The 18,636-nt window shown below is 41.4% G+C and overlaps 1 protein-coding gene across 3 annotated transcripts; it reads left to right on the plus strand.

Annotated features, from left to right (window-relative positions):
* The first annotated feature begins 5,580 nt into the window (after positions 1-5,580).
* wfdc1 (WAP four-disulfide core domain 1) lies at positions 5,581-16,594 on the plus strand. 3 transcript variants are annotated; one of them, XR_003299173.1, is made up of 7 exons: positions 5,581-6,111; positions 13,276-13,471; positions 13,759-13,842; positions 13,990-14,130; positions 15,160-15,219; positions 15,309-15,368; positions 15,447-16,594. XR_003299173.1 is itself a non-coding variant. In XM_026366613.1 (7 exons), the coding sequence occupies exons 1-6, from the start codon at positions 6,074-6,076 to the stop codon at positions 15,365-15,367; spliced, it is 609 nt and encodes a 202-aa protein (XP_026222398.1). In that variant the 5' UTR covers positions 5,581-6,073; the 3' UTR covers position 15,368; positions 15,447-16,594. The 3 variants fall into 3 exon arrangements, 2 of the variants coding, with proteins under 2 accessions (XP_026222398.1, XP_026222397.1); XM_026366613.1 differs by having other exon boundaries at positions 5,581-6,151; positions 15,160-15,210; XM_026366612.1 differs by having other exon boundaries at positions 15,160-15,210.
* Positions 16,595-18,636: the final 2,042 nt, after the last annotated feature.

The raw sequence follows: 18,636 nt of genomic DNA on the forward strand, positions 1-18,636 counted from the left end.
CACACACACACACACACACACACACACACACACCAGAAGACAGAGCCTGCAGAAAAGAAAACTTGCCACAACAAGAAAGCTGGTCACAAAATACCACGAGCTTTTGATCTGCCAGACAGGAACAAAGATATAATCCATGTTTCATAGAGACTCTGTGAACACCAAACACACACACACACACACACACACACACAGTCTATCTCTCTGTCTGTATGTGTGTATGAGACACACACATACAGACAAGCACAGTATGCAGTGGTTGACTGCCAAGAGAGAGAAGAGGCCATCTATCAGGGAAAGGAAGACTGCCGGTTTAAAATTATCAAAGGATTTCCAGTCCAGTGGACCTGAAATCTGCTGTTACTGGATACATGAGGAAGTTTGATCTTTTAATATCAGCCTGCCTGCACTTCCCCAAACCCATGTTTACATTCTATCTTTACTGCACATAAAATGAATACCGTGTTTGACTAAGCAAAGCACCACTGCACTTTGTACATCTACATACAGTATATACATTTCTATAAATTAGGTGTACGTTTAGTTTATTTGTCACTTGAGCTTGGGACACAAGATTGTTTTATAGAAAGTTTGGAGAGCAAGAGGCGTTTCGAAGACTAATAATAATAATGAGTTGTGAACACATTCAACAGTGGTTTCTGTCGTTCGTATTTATTAAACATTCCCTAGTGTCTTTTTAAATATATAACTGCAGAAACTAAATTTTCTCAATTAGAAGTTTTCTTTTCGAACTCAACAACAATTCTCTAGTTCTCTCGTGAAGTTTGGCACAATGTGGTGACCTCTGACCTATCTGCTTGCAAAGACTGACCCTTTGGTGGATGTTCAGTTTATATTGAACCATGACACGTTCACCTGTTACAGATTAACCTGCTAATTTTGGAATCATTCACGATGGGGGTTACTCAAATATTTTATAAACCTTTCAGTGTTATTTTGCCTCTGCTCTTACTTTTTTAAATGTGGTATAAGTTAACAACTCAGTGGAACCAATTCAGTATTCACCTGGCTCAGACCTTCTGCAGCTTACTGATGTGTGTGTGTGTGTGTGTGTGTGTGTGTGTGTGTGTGTGTGTGTGTGTGTGTGTGTGGAGAAGGAACCAGCAGGGACTGTCTACATTTGACCCTTTCAAGATCAAGTGCAATAAAGCAGAAAACACAGGAAGCTCTTTGAAGTCGGACAGGACTTATTAAAGTTCCTCCCAGTCTCTTTGGCCCCTCAGTGGAACCCGCAGGCTCAGGATCGCTTTAGAACAGTTTCCTTTTTTCTTTTTTTTTTTTTTTGTTCTTCTTATTTCTTTTTTCCAGCTAACGTTACTCCCAGATGTCATGTTGAGACAGTTCAAAGTGCTCAGTAGCAGGATGAAAAAAGAGAGAGGAAAAAAACATCGAGAGGAAGATAAAATGGAGAGAAGAGGCGATAGCTGCAAAGAGGAGAACAGTAAAAGGCAACGGAAAATTAAAAGAGCTTAGGAAATAAGGGAAAAAAGAGAATGACAGCAAAGAAGCAATTACTGCAAAGTGGGGAAACTCTCATAGCTGGTACAGTCAGACTCTGTGCTGGTTAGGGTCATTAAAGGATAAAGGACAATGATAGAGGAATGAAATTGTCATGACAAGGAGGCAGTTGAGATTGGGCACTGATTAGAAGACATGCTGGTAATGAGAAGTGATCGGTCCAACTACAGAGGGGTTTAACTTAATGAGCGCAACTAGTTTCATGTTCTTATAATCTGTTGCTGAGCATGATGAAAAAGGCTGGTTCTGAAAATAAAAAGACACATAATAGTTGTTTTCTGGGTGATTTTCCAGAATATATTATACTTAATTTGTTTTTGAGTCCACAACTTCAACCTCCAGCGATAAAAAGCCACCAGGAATGTGCAGAGATGAACGTTGTGCATTTGTGAAAAACTCTCTGTCCAAGTTCAACAAATCACTTCTAGTTTGCCAGATTGTTTTACATAAACATGTGTTCTGCATTTAATCGGGGATTTTACGAAGTTACCAGGAAATGGTGAAGAGAGGGAAAGATGGTGGAAATAAATTAAAGCCTCTTTTACACAGAAATGCCGCCGTACTGGTGAGAAGACACCTTTGCCTATTTATTTCATGTCAAAAACACAGTTTCTCCTCCAGTGAAACAACCGCAAGAGTTGATCTGACAATAAAACAGCCAAAATTTCACACCTGACGCCTCCTTGGCTCTTTCACACAGGTGGTTGGGTGAACTTCTTCAAAGAGGGTCCACATGAACCCCCCCACCTTAGCTTGGTACGTTTTATACAGCACAGCAAGGTGACGTATTGGCGCTGTAAAGCCGCCTTGAAGGGGCAGTGTAAAGGGGGCTTCAGAAAAATGTTTGGTCTACCCAAATCCCTCTTTATCTGCTGTCAATCACGTATTGTTGCTCTCTCTTCATCTGCACTTCTTCCTCCAGCTTCATGCTGTCTTTCTTTCCTCTCTTCTTATCCTCATCCCCTACAGCCAACCCCAGCCTACATCTTTAAACAGATACCTCACTTTAACTCATTAAGGCTTTTGTGTTCACACCTCACACAAACTACAATGCACTATGTTTCAGCCGTCAGCGATCTGTGTTAGCAGAGATGAGAGGCACTGTACATTATAAGAATATACCACCAGTTTGAAAGTTGATAGGCCTCTCCTATGCTCTTTATATTCACAGTCTTGCATGCATCCATGCTGTATATGTATGCGTTTGGGTTCAACTCTACAAAGTAGAAAGAGCAAAGTAGATTTTTATTGCTGCTGATATACTGCAAGGCACATGAAAAGGGGCAAATAAGTTTTGAATTAACTGCAGGAAGAAATCACAGGACAATTACAGATGTGTGACTGAGGATGGTTCATTAAGATTAGATTTGGTGGAGGCAAGTTATGAAGTGTAATTGTACTGCATATGTGCTGACTTTTGAGCTCCAGGCAGACCTCTGCACACTGCTATAAGTCCTGATTTGGAATAAATGGCTTTGACAGGCATCTTATATAGGCTTCAGCACGCAAACACAAAAGGAGGCCACCGGACTGTATGTGCAAATGAACATTGGAGTCACTGTAAAATGATAAATGAGCTCATTTTTAGTCACGCTAACAGTGATGCGGTATGAACACTATTTCCAGTCCATCTGTCGTTCCAGCACTTTCGTCTGAAATATTTCAACAACTACAAATACAGTTGTCACAAATTTGTTTCAGATGTCCATTAAGACCATACCACTGTAAAACAAATGACACTCCCAGCAGCCTTAGCTGCATGTTGTGAGCATCAGAGTTCCCAAAGTAAAGCTCAGGGAAGAAGCTGTGCACTGAACTTTAGCTGAGGAGGAGGAGGCATTGATTTCAAATCTGCGACACCACGACACCGATTGTGAATTAAAAAGGCGCAGGTGCATACACTGAGACAAATACATGCTGTTCGCACCCACACACACACACAAACCACAACACTCAATGCATGGTTGTTTGTTTACAAAGCACATACTTTCTGGCCAGATGAGTCTCTGGGTTTCATTATGAAACTAATGCTACACGTGCAGATTGGGCTCATGTGAAAATCCTAACTACTACGCTCCTGTAATTGTCACATGTGGCAGAGGTCCAGTCCTGACCACCGAGCCAGATCCACGTCTGGACAGCTACCAACTATTACGCCATGAATCAGAGTGGAATTAATCTTGACCGTCAGCGAGCAGAAACACATGATATGAAGCCCCCCGGGACATGCAAGACGCTCCACCCTGCAGAAACAGCTACAGTGCATCTTTGATTTCAGAGAATGCCTCTCACATAAAAGGAGTTTTTGAATTTCAGAAAGTTCTTTTCTCCCTCTCTCTTATATAACTTTAAGACTTCACACTTCACATTTCAGTCACAATTGTACAAATGGATGCTCAGTCCAGACTGAATATCCTGTTTCCTGTGTATCCCTCTGTATATGGTTACAGCGGAATATGTGGGTGCTCTTGCTGACCGTGTGTGAGCGCTCATCCAGGTCATGAATACACTTGTTTACTTTATTAAATATTCATGTAGACAGAGCATTCCAGACATAGACAGGAGACAGGACAATGGATAATGTGTGTGTCTGGGAATATTAGCACACAGTCTACTGCTGTAAACTGTCTGAGGATAGTTTAGGGTGTGGTGCAGTTTTATACAGTGGTGAATATTTCATTTATAAAATCAATTCCACCCCCAGGCCTTTTTGGCTTCACACAATTGTTCATCTGTAGCCAGCATCCTTAGTTCAACAAACAAAGATTTAGAAGCGCATAGTTAAATAAAAAACGAAATAACAAATGGACGGGAGAGCTTGCATATGGTGAAAGCGCTGGACTACTCAGTATCTCAAATAGACAGACTAGCTGCATTTACTGCTCTAAAAGAGATAAGCTGGTGGTGTCGTTTTTATCCTTTACAAACCAAACTACAGCAGGAAGACTGTAAGGAATGGAAGAAATGTGTGTTTGTCAATCTGCAAGCATAAGCATGCAAAGAAATGACAGAAAATCGATTTAATACCTGCACTGTCAACCTTAACAAGTGTTCATTTCAAGGCCAAGGGCATTTATGCAGCATTATGTTGTGTTTGCAGGATATAGCATCTTAATATTGATGCTACCAAACTGTCAGTAATGCACAGGTCAATCTCTTTATCTCACACACATTCATTCATGCAGTCTCTTCCCCTGCTCACTGCTCCACTGTCTATGTGCTCCTTTTTTTTTTCTCTCTTTCTCTTTACTCTGTCTTTTGTGCAAGTGAAGCCAGGGCCTCCCAGTGACATGAGCCCTGTTCCTGTAAAACTAATAATGACTGAGATTTGTGCAGGCTTAGCATTCTTTCACCCTTTCAGTGCAAGACACTGCGAATGGAGCGAGGGGAGGGGGGGCGGGAAGGGGAGACAGGTCTAGTGGTAATGTGGGGAGGGTGTGAGACACGGGGGAGATGTCCTAGTTTTAGAGGGAGCAACTTGGTAGATATGTGCAAAAGGAACAAAAGTGAAGCACAAGATGGAAAGAGAAAGACAGAGAGGCCCCTTTCCCTCAAATGCACCACATGCTTTTATTTTTTACGGGTCACTGCTGCTGAAATCACACTGTCTCCTTTCTAAACAGATTACACCGACACACTGAGGTGCGTTCAAGTACCCTCCACCATGTTTCCATACTAATCATGCAAATCCTGTCATTGAGAAAAATCAGCAATGTAAACATGGATGTCAATAGTTAAACTGTATACATGCTTAAACTGTAGATTAGCAGTCAACAAGCAGTTCCAAACCCCACACTTAGCCAAGCCATTTATTTTCCCTCCCATAGTACAATACCACACGCAAGCAGAACATGTGAAGCAAAGCCACAGAAAATAAGATGCGTCGCAACCACACGTTGACACAACTCTGTCAAAATCACATAAAGATCACCAGATGTGCCGTGAGATGCAACAAGGGGGCAAAGGGGGGGGGGGGAGGTCTAATGCACATTGCCCTCTCCAACACTCACCCCTCCCTTCTTTCACCTCCCCTCCTCTCTCTCCCAGAGACATGTGCGCACACTGTGCCAGCAGACAGTTTCAGCTCTCTGCAACTGATGCACAGACAGCCTGTTGCTCCTTTCCCCTCCTTTTCTGCTCCCCAAACTATTCTCCTTCTTCAGTTTCTTCCCTACACTGCCTTCATTCATCCCCTCTGGACTCTCCCTTTCCTTCCCTCTCTTCTGTCATTCTTCCGTGCACTTTTGCCCAGGCACATATCAAGGTAGGTCCTGCTGGAAGGAGAGGGCTTGTGTAATCTCTGCAGCGGAGAGTTATTGCTTCAGCTGGAAAGACACTGCAACGGAGAACTTACTGGAGGAACAACTAGAGGAAAAACTTTGGAAGACGGAGAGACCGTAGGAATAAATCTGAGAGGGGAAGGGAAGAGAAGGAGGGAGACGCAGAAAGAGTTTGGAGTTTGGGTGCCCGACACAAACCATGCCGGGCTCTGTGGTGCTGCTGCTGTCCCTGCTGGTCCTGTCCACAGGAAGTGATGGCAAACGGATCAGGAAAAGAGGACTCAACCATAAGGTGGGGCTGCCAACCTCACCTCTGCCTTCTGCACATGAGTGTATGTGTTTTGTCCTTACGTCTTTCTTAAGCCTTTCTTAACTAGAAGCAGTTGAGAGCTCACAGCACCACAGTACAATGTCGACTCTGTTTCAGAGAGTCACACTCTGAGGGCGGTTTTGTGGCTGAGGTGAGAGGTAGTCAAGTTGACCTGAGAGGTGAAGTACTTTCATCCAGTAATGAAAAGAACGCAGGTGTAAAAGGTCTATACTTATAGGAATAGTTCTGGGAAGTACACTTCCTTTTTTTTAGATGACGACAGAGCTCAGCTCTCTCAGTGTTGTCTAGTGTAAATTCAAGACTGCAGTCACTTGTCAGCTGTGTTAGATTAACATAAAGACAGTACAGAAAGGAAATACACCTAGCCTGGATCTATCCAAATGAATCAGCCAATCAGCACCAGAGACCACATTATTATATCTTGTTTGTTTAATCCATACAAAAGCCACGCTAAACTAATTTACTGCTTACAACAGCCTTGTTGTTGAGCTTCTGTAACTCTCAGTAAATAAGTGAATGATTATATTTCCCAGAGTTTATTTAACTGCAGTTTTTGAGGAACTCAGCTGTTTTACTTGAACATATCAGTTGTATGCTTCTTGTTTGTACTTCTACAGTATAAAAAAATATAATATATTCCGCTCATCGTCATGTTTAGTTAGTTTTTAAGGTGAGACGTTACAGACAAAACAATTGATTGCATTTTAAATAGTTAATTATAATGCGTTGTTGTTGGCAGGATGACCCAAATGTAATGTAGTTACATATGCAAATGAATTGATCCCTGCTAACAACTCAGTAAAAACTAAGCATGTAGCACTCAGCCGGTATTTCGAGACATCTGCACATGGTTGATCATGTTTTTGTACTTTATATACTGAGATACTGCTTTTTTTTTCTTTTTTTTTTTTTGTCATTTTAAAATCCACATCAACAGGAGAGTTTTTCACTTTTGATGAGGAGTAAAAAGTGGAGTGTATTCCAGCAGCAGGCTGAAATAAGATGTTGGTTTTCATGTTTCCATGTGAGCAATTGAAGGGCAAACTGGATTTATAACCTCTGTCTGTAAGTGTTTGTGGTGGATTATTAGGGCAGGAACTGACCTTGCAGACTTGATTCCTGCTTGGTAACTCAGCTCAGTGTAGCTGATTGATCATCGCTACTAAAAGCTTATGTTCCTCCTCTTGTGCGTCCGTGTTCTCATTTTCTGAATGGTTCATATCCTCATTGGCCCTTTTCGCTCTTACTTTTACCCTTTATTCTCCCTCCCTCTCTGTCTTATAAAGTACTTATCTTAGCTCTCTCTCTTCCCTGCTTTCTTTTCCTCTTTGCCTTCCTCGGTATATTTCCTTTTTCAAATCTCTTTCTCTTGTGTCCTCCTGCTGTCAGGATGGGCCAAAAGCACCATCTTGCTGGAGTCTTCTTCAAAGCTGCTGTAATTGGAACATGCTGAGACGGCTACACAGATGGAGTTTGTCTCTTTCCCTCTGAACCTTTTCATCTTTGCGTCAGTAAATCTTTTGAACCACCTCACTCCCTACACACATGCAGTCACGGGAAAACGTTAAGGCATTTTTTAAAAATCGGTCTTGAAATGGGATCTGATCTTCACCCAAGTAACAAATATCAACAACCTCAACATTTCTAAGCTGATAAAAGACAGTTGTGATTGTGAGTGTTAACTGAAGGCAGCCCTTAAACATCCAGGCTGATGGTGAAAAAAGTAAGTAAAATAGTGTTTGAACGACTGGATTACCTTTAGACCTTCACAACGCTGAGGAGAAAATTTGCACCGTCCCTCTAACAGAACTGCTTCAGCTCAGCCGTAATCTTAGGACATCTTCAGTGAACGGCTCTTTTAAGGTCGTTCACAGCATCTCTCTTGTGTTGAGGTCTGAACTCTGACTGAGCCACTCCATGTGGTGGATTTTGTGTCTCTGAAGTCATTCTGTAGTAGATTTACTTTGACATTTAGGGTCATTGTTCTTCTGTATTATACGGCATCTTCTGCGCTTCACCTTTCAGAGAACCACCCTGACATTATACTGTAGGAGACCTTGTTGAACTTGGGAATTGATTTTCCCATCCATGATGACAAGCTGGTTCAGGGTCAGCAATGCAGCCTCAAATCATGATGCTCCCTTCTCCTCTGGGATGATATTTTCGTGCTGGTTAGCGATTTCCTTTTTACACTATGTGCACTGCTATGAACAATCCATTCTTAGTCTTTGGCAAACTTCAGGTGTGCTGCAGTGTTTTTTGAGAGAGAACACACAACAGTTGCATCAGCTTAAAAAAATAGTGTCTTTTATTTGTGACTTTGGTGAAGAACAGATCACATTTCATGAATAATTGATGCAGAAAACCATGAACTTCCAAACGGTAGCGTTAGCCTTTCTTTTCACTGTATACACAAACACCCACAGCATCATTCACAACACCAGCACTGTGGAGAAAGACCTTGCAGAAAGACAAATTATGGTCAATAAGTTTTTCATATAATCTAAACAATAGTGTGTGTTGAATGGAAAATTGGTTAAAAGATTGGTAAACTAAAGGCCACCTACCTGAACCTTGTTCTTCAAATATGCTAATTTACAGTCTATGAAATCTATCTATCAAATTAGCCAGAAATTAAAAGACCAACAAGTAGGAACAGTAAATTTACCAACATAAAAAAACTACCGTAACAAAAAAAATGGGGAATTTCCCAAATGCTTGATTAGAGACTGTGAGTATATATCACATTAAAGAAAGAGCAGGTGTGGAAATCCCCAAAGACTCCACTTAATAACATAGAATAGTGGATATGAAAGAGATCAATGACTGTTTTCATGCCCTTTTCAAATATGAATTATTATACAATTAGAAGACATGAAGCTCAATATTATATTTATATTATTTGAATAAAACTTGGTGAACTCTGACTCTGGGGTCACAGGCAGTTGCCTGCTTTGTCCACCGGGTAATTTAATCTTGTACAGTGCAAAATTTACGCATATGCGTACTTACACAGACACACTCATAAAGTGGACGATGATCTCATACAGCCATAACACAATGTGGCTCATGCACCTGTCAGAGCATGTCAGTGTGCTCTGACAGCATCTTAAGTTAGCACCAGAAATCTCTACAGTTTAATTTTTACATGTAATGATTCTGATGAGGGGCCATGCAGAAGGTCATAAGTGCATGTAGATCCTGCTACTGGTCTGGCCAGATGTTTAAGTATTAGTCTCAAATAAAACAATACAGATCTAAATGCTACTTTAGGGCTGAGATATTTTTTCATTGTTATATCCAGTAAGCCTGCAAATGTAACTCAGTTACTCAGCCTTTATTTCAAATAGTGTATGGTCTTTAATGCTATTAAACAAAACCTGCATGCATTGATGCAGGCATTGACTGAAAGGTTTGGGTGATTTTGATTTATTCCAGTAGAACTGCCACAATTAGTGGACTGACTTCAGCTTTGGTGACCTTTAACTCAAGTTTAACTGAATCTGTGTTATTGAAGTCAGAGCTGACCTTTGAATGGATTGATTTATCACACCTTATTGGCTGTGTGACATCATCTACTTTTACTCAATTCTCCTCTCTCAGAGTAGTAATCGCTCCACAAAATAAATATGATTTGTATGTATGAAGTATGAGTGAACATACCAGTACCAGTAAACTGATGTGTGCAGCATGTTTTTAACCTTCACTCTACAAATCACAGTAAAGACACAGATGTCCTAGTCTTTGATTCTTTTCTTGCTTCACTTTATTTTAAGTTCATATAGGTTAAATCCTCCTTCACCACCAGCAGAAAATAGTGTAATAGCAATTACAGTTGACCTGCCTGTTGTAACCCAACTCATCAGCCCTCTCTTCCACTATGTTCACATTTCAGGAATTGCTTTCCTATTTGTCTGTCATCTTGTTTTTTTCCATTGAAACTCTCATATCTGACTGATCTGCATGTCTGTCTATCTTTCTGTCAAACTCACTGCTGGTAAAGAACAAGGCAAAGAGTCCCAACAATCCAAAAACTAACCATATGTGAACCTGTGGACATGTGAGATTTGGAGCATTTGTGTTGACACTCATGCGTTTTTTTCTTGTTTATGCTTATTTGTGTACAACCTTGACCCTGCAGCACTAACGTATATGAGCATATGTCTGAAACTGAGAGTGGTTCTGTGGTATCTGAGATCTCTGCATTTAAAACCCAAGGGGCCTGATCTTTGTGCATTTATGGAGCCGGGCAGGTCTCCAGTGGCCTCTCTCCCCATAAACCACTGAGCAAGAGCATTAAAGACAGGGGAAGACAGAGAGAATGACCAGAAAACAAAAAAACAAAAAGCAGCAAAGATCAATCATTACAACCACCACCATGCCACAGCTCTTCAATGCCAAAGGGAGAGGAAAAAAGAAAAAGAAAACATCAAAGTGATAGAAAAGAACAGGGAGGAAGAGAGATAGTGCGAGAGACAGACGGAGAGGGAGAGAACATGCCCAGAGATAGACATGAACATCACACAAGAGCCCGCTGGCAGTCTGTCGATGAGAGAGTAGCTGCAGACAGGGGCGTAAATAAACAATGTGGAACATCAGAGAGATGTGCGCAGGATTGTGTGATAAAGCTCAGGATATAGAGCGTGTTGGCACACAAAGTCAGGAAGAGAGGAAGACACAGGAGGAGCCCAGAGTGAAGCGGTGACACGTCGCAGCTGCAGGACAGAAAAGCAGGCAAAAGGACAATAAAATTTTAAAAAAGGGAAGTCAGAATGGCTAATGGCTTCCGCAGTGTACAATATTCATGTGTAGCTCACGCTTTACACGTGAGGACACACATACTGTATAAACAGGAAAGGCACGCTTGACCTTTTGTAGAAGAAGGCATGAGACTGTGATAACAGATCGGATATGAGACAAGGAGTGGCGGCAGGCGTCATTATGCCGTTATCCAATCACAGCCGACTTTGTAGTCCTCATTCATAGATCTGATTTTACCAGGAGACATCGTAAACCACTGTGGCTCCACTGTTTTCACTTATCTCTAAAGAGTCATGAATGAAGAGCATGAAACGACTGTTTTTACTGTGTACAAGCAGAAGTAGAGCAAACTTCCTCCAGATATTCCTTCTATTTGGCAGCAGAGGGTTGACACATCACATCGTCTCAAGCAACACTTGCATGTTTGTGTCTGTATACAGATGTGGTACTTGGCCATTAGCATTTATCTGAAGTCACGTTTCTGTTCGTTTGATAATGAATCCTGTAGGTCAAGTTTTTTAGTGCAGTGTGTAGATTTTTTTTTTCGTTTTCAATTCCCCATCTACTGTGCAGCATGCAAAGCACTTCACAATAGACCCAAAACATACCTTCATATAAATGAACATATGAGGTAGTTAAAATAAGCTCCATCATCACCAGCTGCAGCGTTGAAGTGATGATAATGAGGCACAATAATGCATCAGTGATTCTAATCCAATAACATTATACTTATTGATGTGAAATGATGCATTTGGCATAAAGAGTAGTGTTTTTTAAGGCATTAAAACATTTTTGAACATCTCTTTTGAATGTTTTGGACCTCTTTCTACACTGTGGCATTGCTACTTTTATTAAAGCAAATAGTTTGAGTTCTTTGTTCACCACAGTCCATGAAGTATTGAAATTTGATACCCACCCTTACAAAGGGCTCTACAATAACAGTAACACTATTACTGACCCCAAACTCTCATCTCAAAACATTCACTAACCGTAATTCACCATATCTCAGTTAATAACTCTTACTAAATGAGCCACACATTATTCCCTCCAGGTGTAAATCCACCATCCCACCCGCCCCCAAATAACCATCCAACCACCAAGCTTGCAGCTGCCAGAATGAATTAATGTGTATTTAAAGTAAGTAAGCACACATTAAGTGTGTATGATACCACCACCAGTGCCAAACATTTGTTTTCAGTTTTCCGGTTGGTTTGTAATAGTGCTCGGTAAGCCTGGCAAACAAACGGCACAGCTTTAATGATCAAGTCCAACCAACAGTTATCTAATTTCTAGTCTAGCACTGCAACGCACACTAAAAAACACACACCAAAATATAATTTAGTCTCTCTAGAACACACTGTTCTCAGATATCTCAAATGAATATCTGAAATTGCAGATTCAGAAAACTTCACCCACTGAGGTGAGAAAAACTGAAACTTTGAACTTGAAGTTTGTCTAACGGTAACACTGCATCTGCTCTCTGCCTTATTAGAAACAACTCTGCACAAATCTGAAATGTCTTCTTAAAGACATTACAAATTATGTTTACAGCTGACAAATACCTCAGTAGGTAACATCCAATGCAACACTTTGCGTCCCTGCAATGGTCAGTAATTAAAATATCCTCAAATAATTCCTCTGCAGTAGAAGAGATATCTGATGAGACTTTAAACACCACAAAGGGGAATTAATTGGAAATGTTATCACAACCTAGCCCATTTCCACAAACACATTTGGCCGACAGTGTGTGGGAAAATATGAGCATTAATGTTTAATCAAGGGCAGCTGTGCAATTTTGTCGTAATATTTCCCATGTGCACAGAGTTCAGAATAATGAATAAAGAGTTTAACCCCATCGATCCTGTGCTGGGCATTTCAAAACTAATGAAGAATAAATGAGGACCTTCTGACAAGTGTGTATTATCTGTTTATGTGTGCACATAGGCCTACACTTGCCAAAGCCACTGAAACGTGTGAAGTGTGTCTCTGCTTGGCGCAGGCTAAGCTACTTCTGGTCTACTTCCTTCTTCTCAGTCTCACCGGTGAAGTGTTTGTTCCCACAGTGAATCACGTTTCCATTCCAGGTCATTATTTAAACGTCTACAAGCAGGCATGCATGTACTAAAACTACTCAAAAGTAATCTTGCAGATCCATTGTTGCCCTCTAGTGGCACACGTGGCACATTAACCATCCCGTGCAGAGTCCTCTTCAGTTTAAACCAAAGAAAATGTTGATTTGTTATTTGTTGTTGGGTTGGTTTGAAGGGCTTTGTTTTTCATTAGGCCCAGAACCTCTGCTCATATGTTTACATTTTTTTTATTCTCATTCCTACCTTGGACATTACCCCTTCCTCTGTCTCTCAGGACTATGAGTACCCCAACCATCCCCAGTCCACACAGCACCAGAAGAATGACCGGTGTCCACCACCACCCCAGATGTTGCCAGAGCGAGCTTGCGAGGTGCCGGGCTGCCGCTCAGACTCGGAGTGTGAGCGCCATAAACGATGCTGCTACAACGGCTGCATCTATGCCTGCCTGGAGTCTGTTCAGCCGCCACCAGGTCAGCAGAACCGACAGACACAGGGTCACACACGGAGCACTGTTTGCAAGTCAGAGTTGAGCAGGGAAGGAAAGAAAACAGCAGGACCTCAAACTACTTTGGACAAGAGAATCGATTTTCACCTGTACTTTAAAAGTAGCCAATCTAAAACAGCCTTGAGTGTGTTTTGTTTTGTTTAACACTATTTCAATATTTAATAGCTTAACAGTTCTGAAAACCACAGCTTATAACATATTTTCCTCCAAAACAATATGCCTAGCAGTTTGGTTTGTGTATGTTTTATGCAGTACTGGACTGGTTGGTGCAACCCAAGCCACGGTGGTTAGGGGGTAACGGCTGGCTGCTGGACGGCCCTGAGGAGGTTTTGCAAGGTGAGAGCACACACATCTGATCATTCACAGAGGTCAGACAAAACATGTAACTCACATGGATAGATACCTTGATTTATTTCAAAAATGGCAGATTGTTTTTCACGTTTGTGATTTCTTCTTATTCACCATGGGTTTTCCGTTCACTAGCTGAAGCCTGCAGCACAACTGAGGATGGAGACGAGCCTCTCCACTGTCCCACAGGCTATGAGTGCCACATCATCAACCCAGGAAACCCTGCCGCTGGCATCCCTAACAGGGGACAGTGTATCAAACAGCGTGGAAACTCTGGTATTTCTGAAAACTCTAATAGATTTCTTAATTTCTTAATAACTACCCCCGTCTATTTGATCGAATGGAATTTAACTTGCTCTCATAAATAATTAGGGGAGAATAGAGTCTCTGGGCAGCCATGTGCCAAGTTTAACTTTAACTTTAATAGTTCTAAAAATATATCAAATGAAGTGACCTGGCAACACACTGGACAACCACATTTATAAACTCTATTTCCAGAAAAGTAGGACTCACGCCCACAGTACTGTAATCAAAATGGTGACATGGGTTTGGATGTACTGGAGTAAACCATAGTCGCACTGCTTAATTCAGAAATGCAACCTGAAATTCTGTTATGCCAGGAGGAAGCCGCACACCAGTTCTCTGCAGAAACACCACTGAGCTCTCTAAACCTGACAACATGTCAGATGGACCAGGCGACAGTGGAAATATGTTTGTTTCTTTGTCACATTTCAGCTCGTTTTGAGAAAAAATGCATGTGGGGTTGTGACAAAGACTCTTATCAGCAGAAGATTGTTATTAGCAAGAGGTGTATTTGCTGGCGTGTGTGATGGTATGGTACATCATTGCCCACAGCATGGGTGTATGAAGGCAACATTGACATGGAGGTGTATACCAGGAGAGAGACTTACAGTATGATGCCATAGAGGCAACTTATTTTTCCAGGAAGTCAGTGGATATTTCAGCAGGACAAAGCCAGCCTTCAAATTCCACATACGCTACAACAGCGTGGCTTCATAGACACAGAGTTTGTGTGCTTCACTGGCCGGCCTGCAGTCCAGATTTCTCACTTAGGGAAAATGTAACATATGATGTATCATGAAGAGGAAACAAGAACAAGAATGGACAAATACTGTATACATTTAGAAAACTACAAAAACTAGTATCCTCAGTACACATTTACAATGTAAGGGTGCACTTATATTTGTTGGTATGTATAAAGTATGTCTGAAAATTTGGGAAAAGGGGTTTGTATTCAGTCTGTGACTGAAATATTCAGTATTATCAATATTTGGTTATTTACAGATGGGCGCAGCTTGAGGCACAAATACTTTAAGGACTATAAGGATTACTTAGGTAAGTGAGGTAATGAAGACAACTCACAAACCTGCACAAAACCTAAATCCGAAGAGTGCAAATCTGCCTGACGTGACAGTGTTTCATTGTCCTCACAGGCACCACTTCTAACAATGCAGTAGGCTACGAAAAACATCAGAACAAGCACCTGGGATGAAGTGAGTTTTCAGCCGCTTTTAATCATAGTGTCCCATTAAATGTAATTATCATCTTACACTATCAATTTCTTCCTCCAGACGAACCTTCATGATGTTTTCAACATCTGCTCTCAGATGAAACCTGTGACCTCAGCTTCAGATTCAACCATAACACAACCTCAGACATCGGCCCAGTCCTTTTCCACCTGATCTCATCACACCTGAACCAGGATCAGGTCCGACGTGTTTTACCACACCTACATCTGCTACCTCCTCTTTGCAAAGCCCCATCTTTGGGAGACCAGTCTGACATATCTACAGTACACAGCCAAAGAAAGAAGTGTTGTTGTTTTCTTGACCAATATCTGTGAAAGGAAGGAGGAAGGTGCTGATGGTGAAGCAGAGGGAGAGAGGGCACAGAGTGCATCACAACTCAGTACCCCTCATTCTTCTTCTCACACACGGATACACTCTCTGACCTTAAGTCTGGTCAGCAGAGGCATTCAGAGACACAAGGTCCGTTACTCATTCTCTGAACAATGCTCTCAACTTTTCTTTACGATCTGATAGGTTTTATAGACACAGGGTAAATTCCAGCCGTAGAGCTTGTGTCTATGAATAAATCCAACTGTGATTCAAAATTCTAGCTAATAACACTAACTAGAATAACAAATGCCACATGTGTTTGTGTGGAAGGATTTGGAGCACCTGTACAACAGATGCAGGCCGTGACTTCACTGCTATAAAAGTAAAGTAAAATAAAAAGTGAACTAATATAAAACAGGAGGAATTCATCGGTAATGCAGTATAATCACTTAAGAATTTCACCATTTGACTTGTGTGCATGTGTTTGCATATGTTTGAGTCATTTTATATGAGAAGTAAAATAACCCAGTCTGCCCGTTAAAACTATGACAGCATAACAAACCCATGCTGCATTGCAGATGTGACAAGAGAAAAGGGCTTTTACATGGAGCAGATGTGTTAATCTGGTTTATTATTCCGAAACGTATCTTGTTTTTGGTTAACTGCTCAGCTTGTCTCTGTCATCAAATCAAACGGTGCTCAGTTTCATTACTGCCTATAATAACAGAAGAATAAGCTGGTCATAGAATAAGCTGAAAATGTAAAACCAAAGCTGGGACCATTCTCTATGTGCAGAACTCAAGTGATGTCTGAATGTTGCTTTTTGACTGGTGCTGCAATGCTGCCTTGTTCATTCCAAATAAACCACGTTATTGAAATTGGTTTTTGCGTTTTTTGTGGTATAAAGTGGTTCAAGATAATATTCACTGATGATAAATTAAATCACTCGGGTATTAGGGATCAGACATAAAATAAAAAAACAACACATGACAGCAGTTATTGTCAATTAAATAAGTTATTTTCAGTTCTGACAGGCCTTTAAAGTGGTGCTGCAAACCTGGAGCTGATTAGCCCCCAATTTGAACAATGAAGCAGGTGTTTGCTGCTTTGTCACTGCTGCACGGGTCCTATGTGTTCAGACACCTCCCTCAATCCAGGTCACTCCCCCTGCCGGGCAGAGACAGACAAAGAATAAGCTACTGTCATACATCCAGTAGGCTTATGGGAGAAGTGTTTGTGATTCGTGTGAGTCTTGTCTGTTTTATGTTGGATTGTGTTCTTACTATACTTTGTTCCCTTTGAGAGGATAATGAATCTGGATTGTGTCTGTTGTGGGAGCCAGGTGCATGCATTTCAGTGCAAAAGCAAACTGCGAGCTGGATTCTTATCTTACAAACCAGAAAGAAATCCTTTGTAAACGATCCATGCAGTATCTAAGTGTTTGACTGAGTGCTTTCCGGTATCCGCTATCCTCAAACTGCAGGCAGACTGAACTGATATTTCCATTATACATACAGCACACCTATCTTCCATCACACAGACGTTCAATCAAGGCTGCAAGACGTGCCAACTTGGATTCCATTTCTTTAATTTTACACGTCTAACTTGTGTTTTCAGGATACTTGACCTCCAGTGTGTGGAAAACGTATAGCCCAGTGGGTGTCTCTCCCTTTGTCCCATGCTCTCTCTTTCTCTCCCTCCCGTCTCTCGCACTGGCAAGCACGCACATGAGCCAGCACCTGCCTGAATAGCTGCGTCAGAAAAAAAAAAGAAAAAAAAGGGAGAATCACATTGTGAGTGAGAAGGCCCTGTACTTAGTGTGGCGAGTAGAAGAGCCTTTGTGTATTGAATGAGCCAGGGGTGGTGACGCTCTGCAGCACACAGTTTACCAGCCGTGTAGTCCAACAGGGTGGAACCTGAAAACTCCTGGGTAATGTTGCGCATGGTCTCTTCATCACTGGCACATTGTTGAGTTTTTTTTTATCTTTCACCATGAGCCTGCCGAGCAGAGTATCAGAGAAAAGGTTGGTGTTATATAGTTTGTTGATTTTTATTTCTACTTTATATCTCTGTCACAGACCTTTTAAATGTTGACTAATTTAAATACATATTACATTTTGACTAATTAGCCTTTCTACTTATTGAACGTGACACTGTTCAGTACCTGATCGCCTGTAACACGAGGAGAGCTTCATGTGTTTATGACAAATGTTTCCAGAAGGTGTCAGTGTGGTTTGTGCAAACAGCTGATCCGCTATGAGGGCCTCCTGTCCTGCAGCTGTGACTGTCTATAAGAAAGTACAGCTCACAAAGTCATGTCATATAAATATTGTATTTTTTCTATGCTTGTCATCTCCGGCAGAGTGAAGGGCAACAAGGACAAGGAAGCAATGCACATTGACATCACTGTGAACTGAAGAATAGTTTCCATGCAAACACAGTAAGACTCGTGGAGTCATATTAAATTCACATTTTTCCTTTTGGGCAGGAATGGCTCCAAAAATAAGCTGGATAAGCTATTAAAGGAACGAAAAGGCACATTTCCATTGCTGATCAAGGTAGGGAGACAGCCATTCATTCCTGAAAAGTGTTTCATTTGTCATGTCTAAGTCTGTGATAGATCATATTCTTGTCAGCCTGACAGTTTCAGTATATGACTATAAGTCATTGCAGTGGGCAGGTTTTTTGTGTGATGACAGTGGGCCTCCATGCAACTGTACACCCTGTGTTGATATGCAGACCATTAAATAAATGTTATTTATGTGATTGTGTGCAGTCAGCAGCAGGGCTTTATTAGGGAACATACTCTTCCTTGTGATGTACTTGGCCTGCACCAGTGTCCCCAGCTGAGAGAGGTGGGAGAGCTAAACTACCCAACCTTAAACCGAGGCCACATACTGAATCTGGGGTCTTGTGCTCTGAC

Source organism: Anabas testudineus, chromosome 6, assembly GCF_900324465.2.
Source record: "Anabas testudineus chromosome 6, fAnaTes1.2, whole genome shotgun sequence".
Lineage (NCBI taxonomy): Eukaryota > Metazoa > Chordata > Actinopteri > Anabantiformes > Anabantidae > Anabas > Anabas testudineus.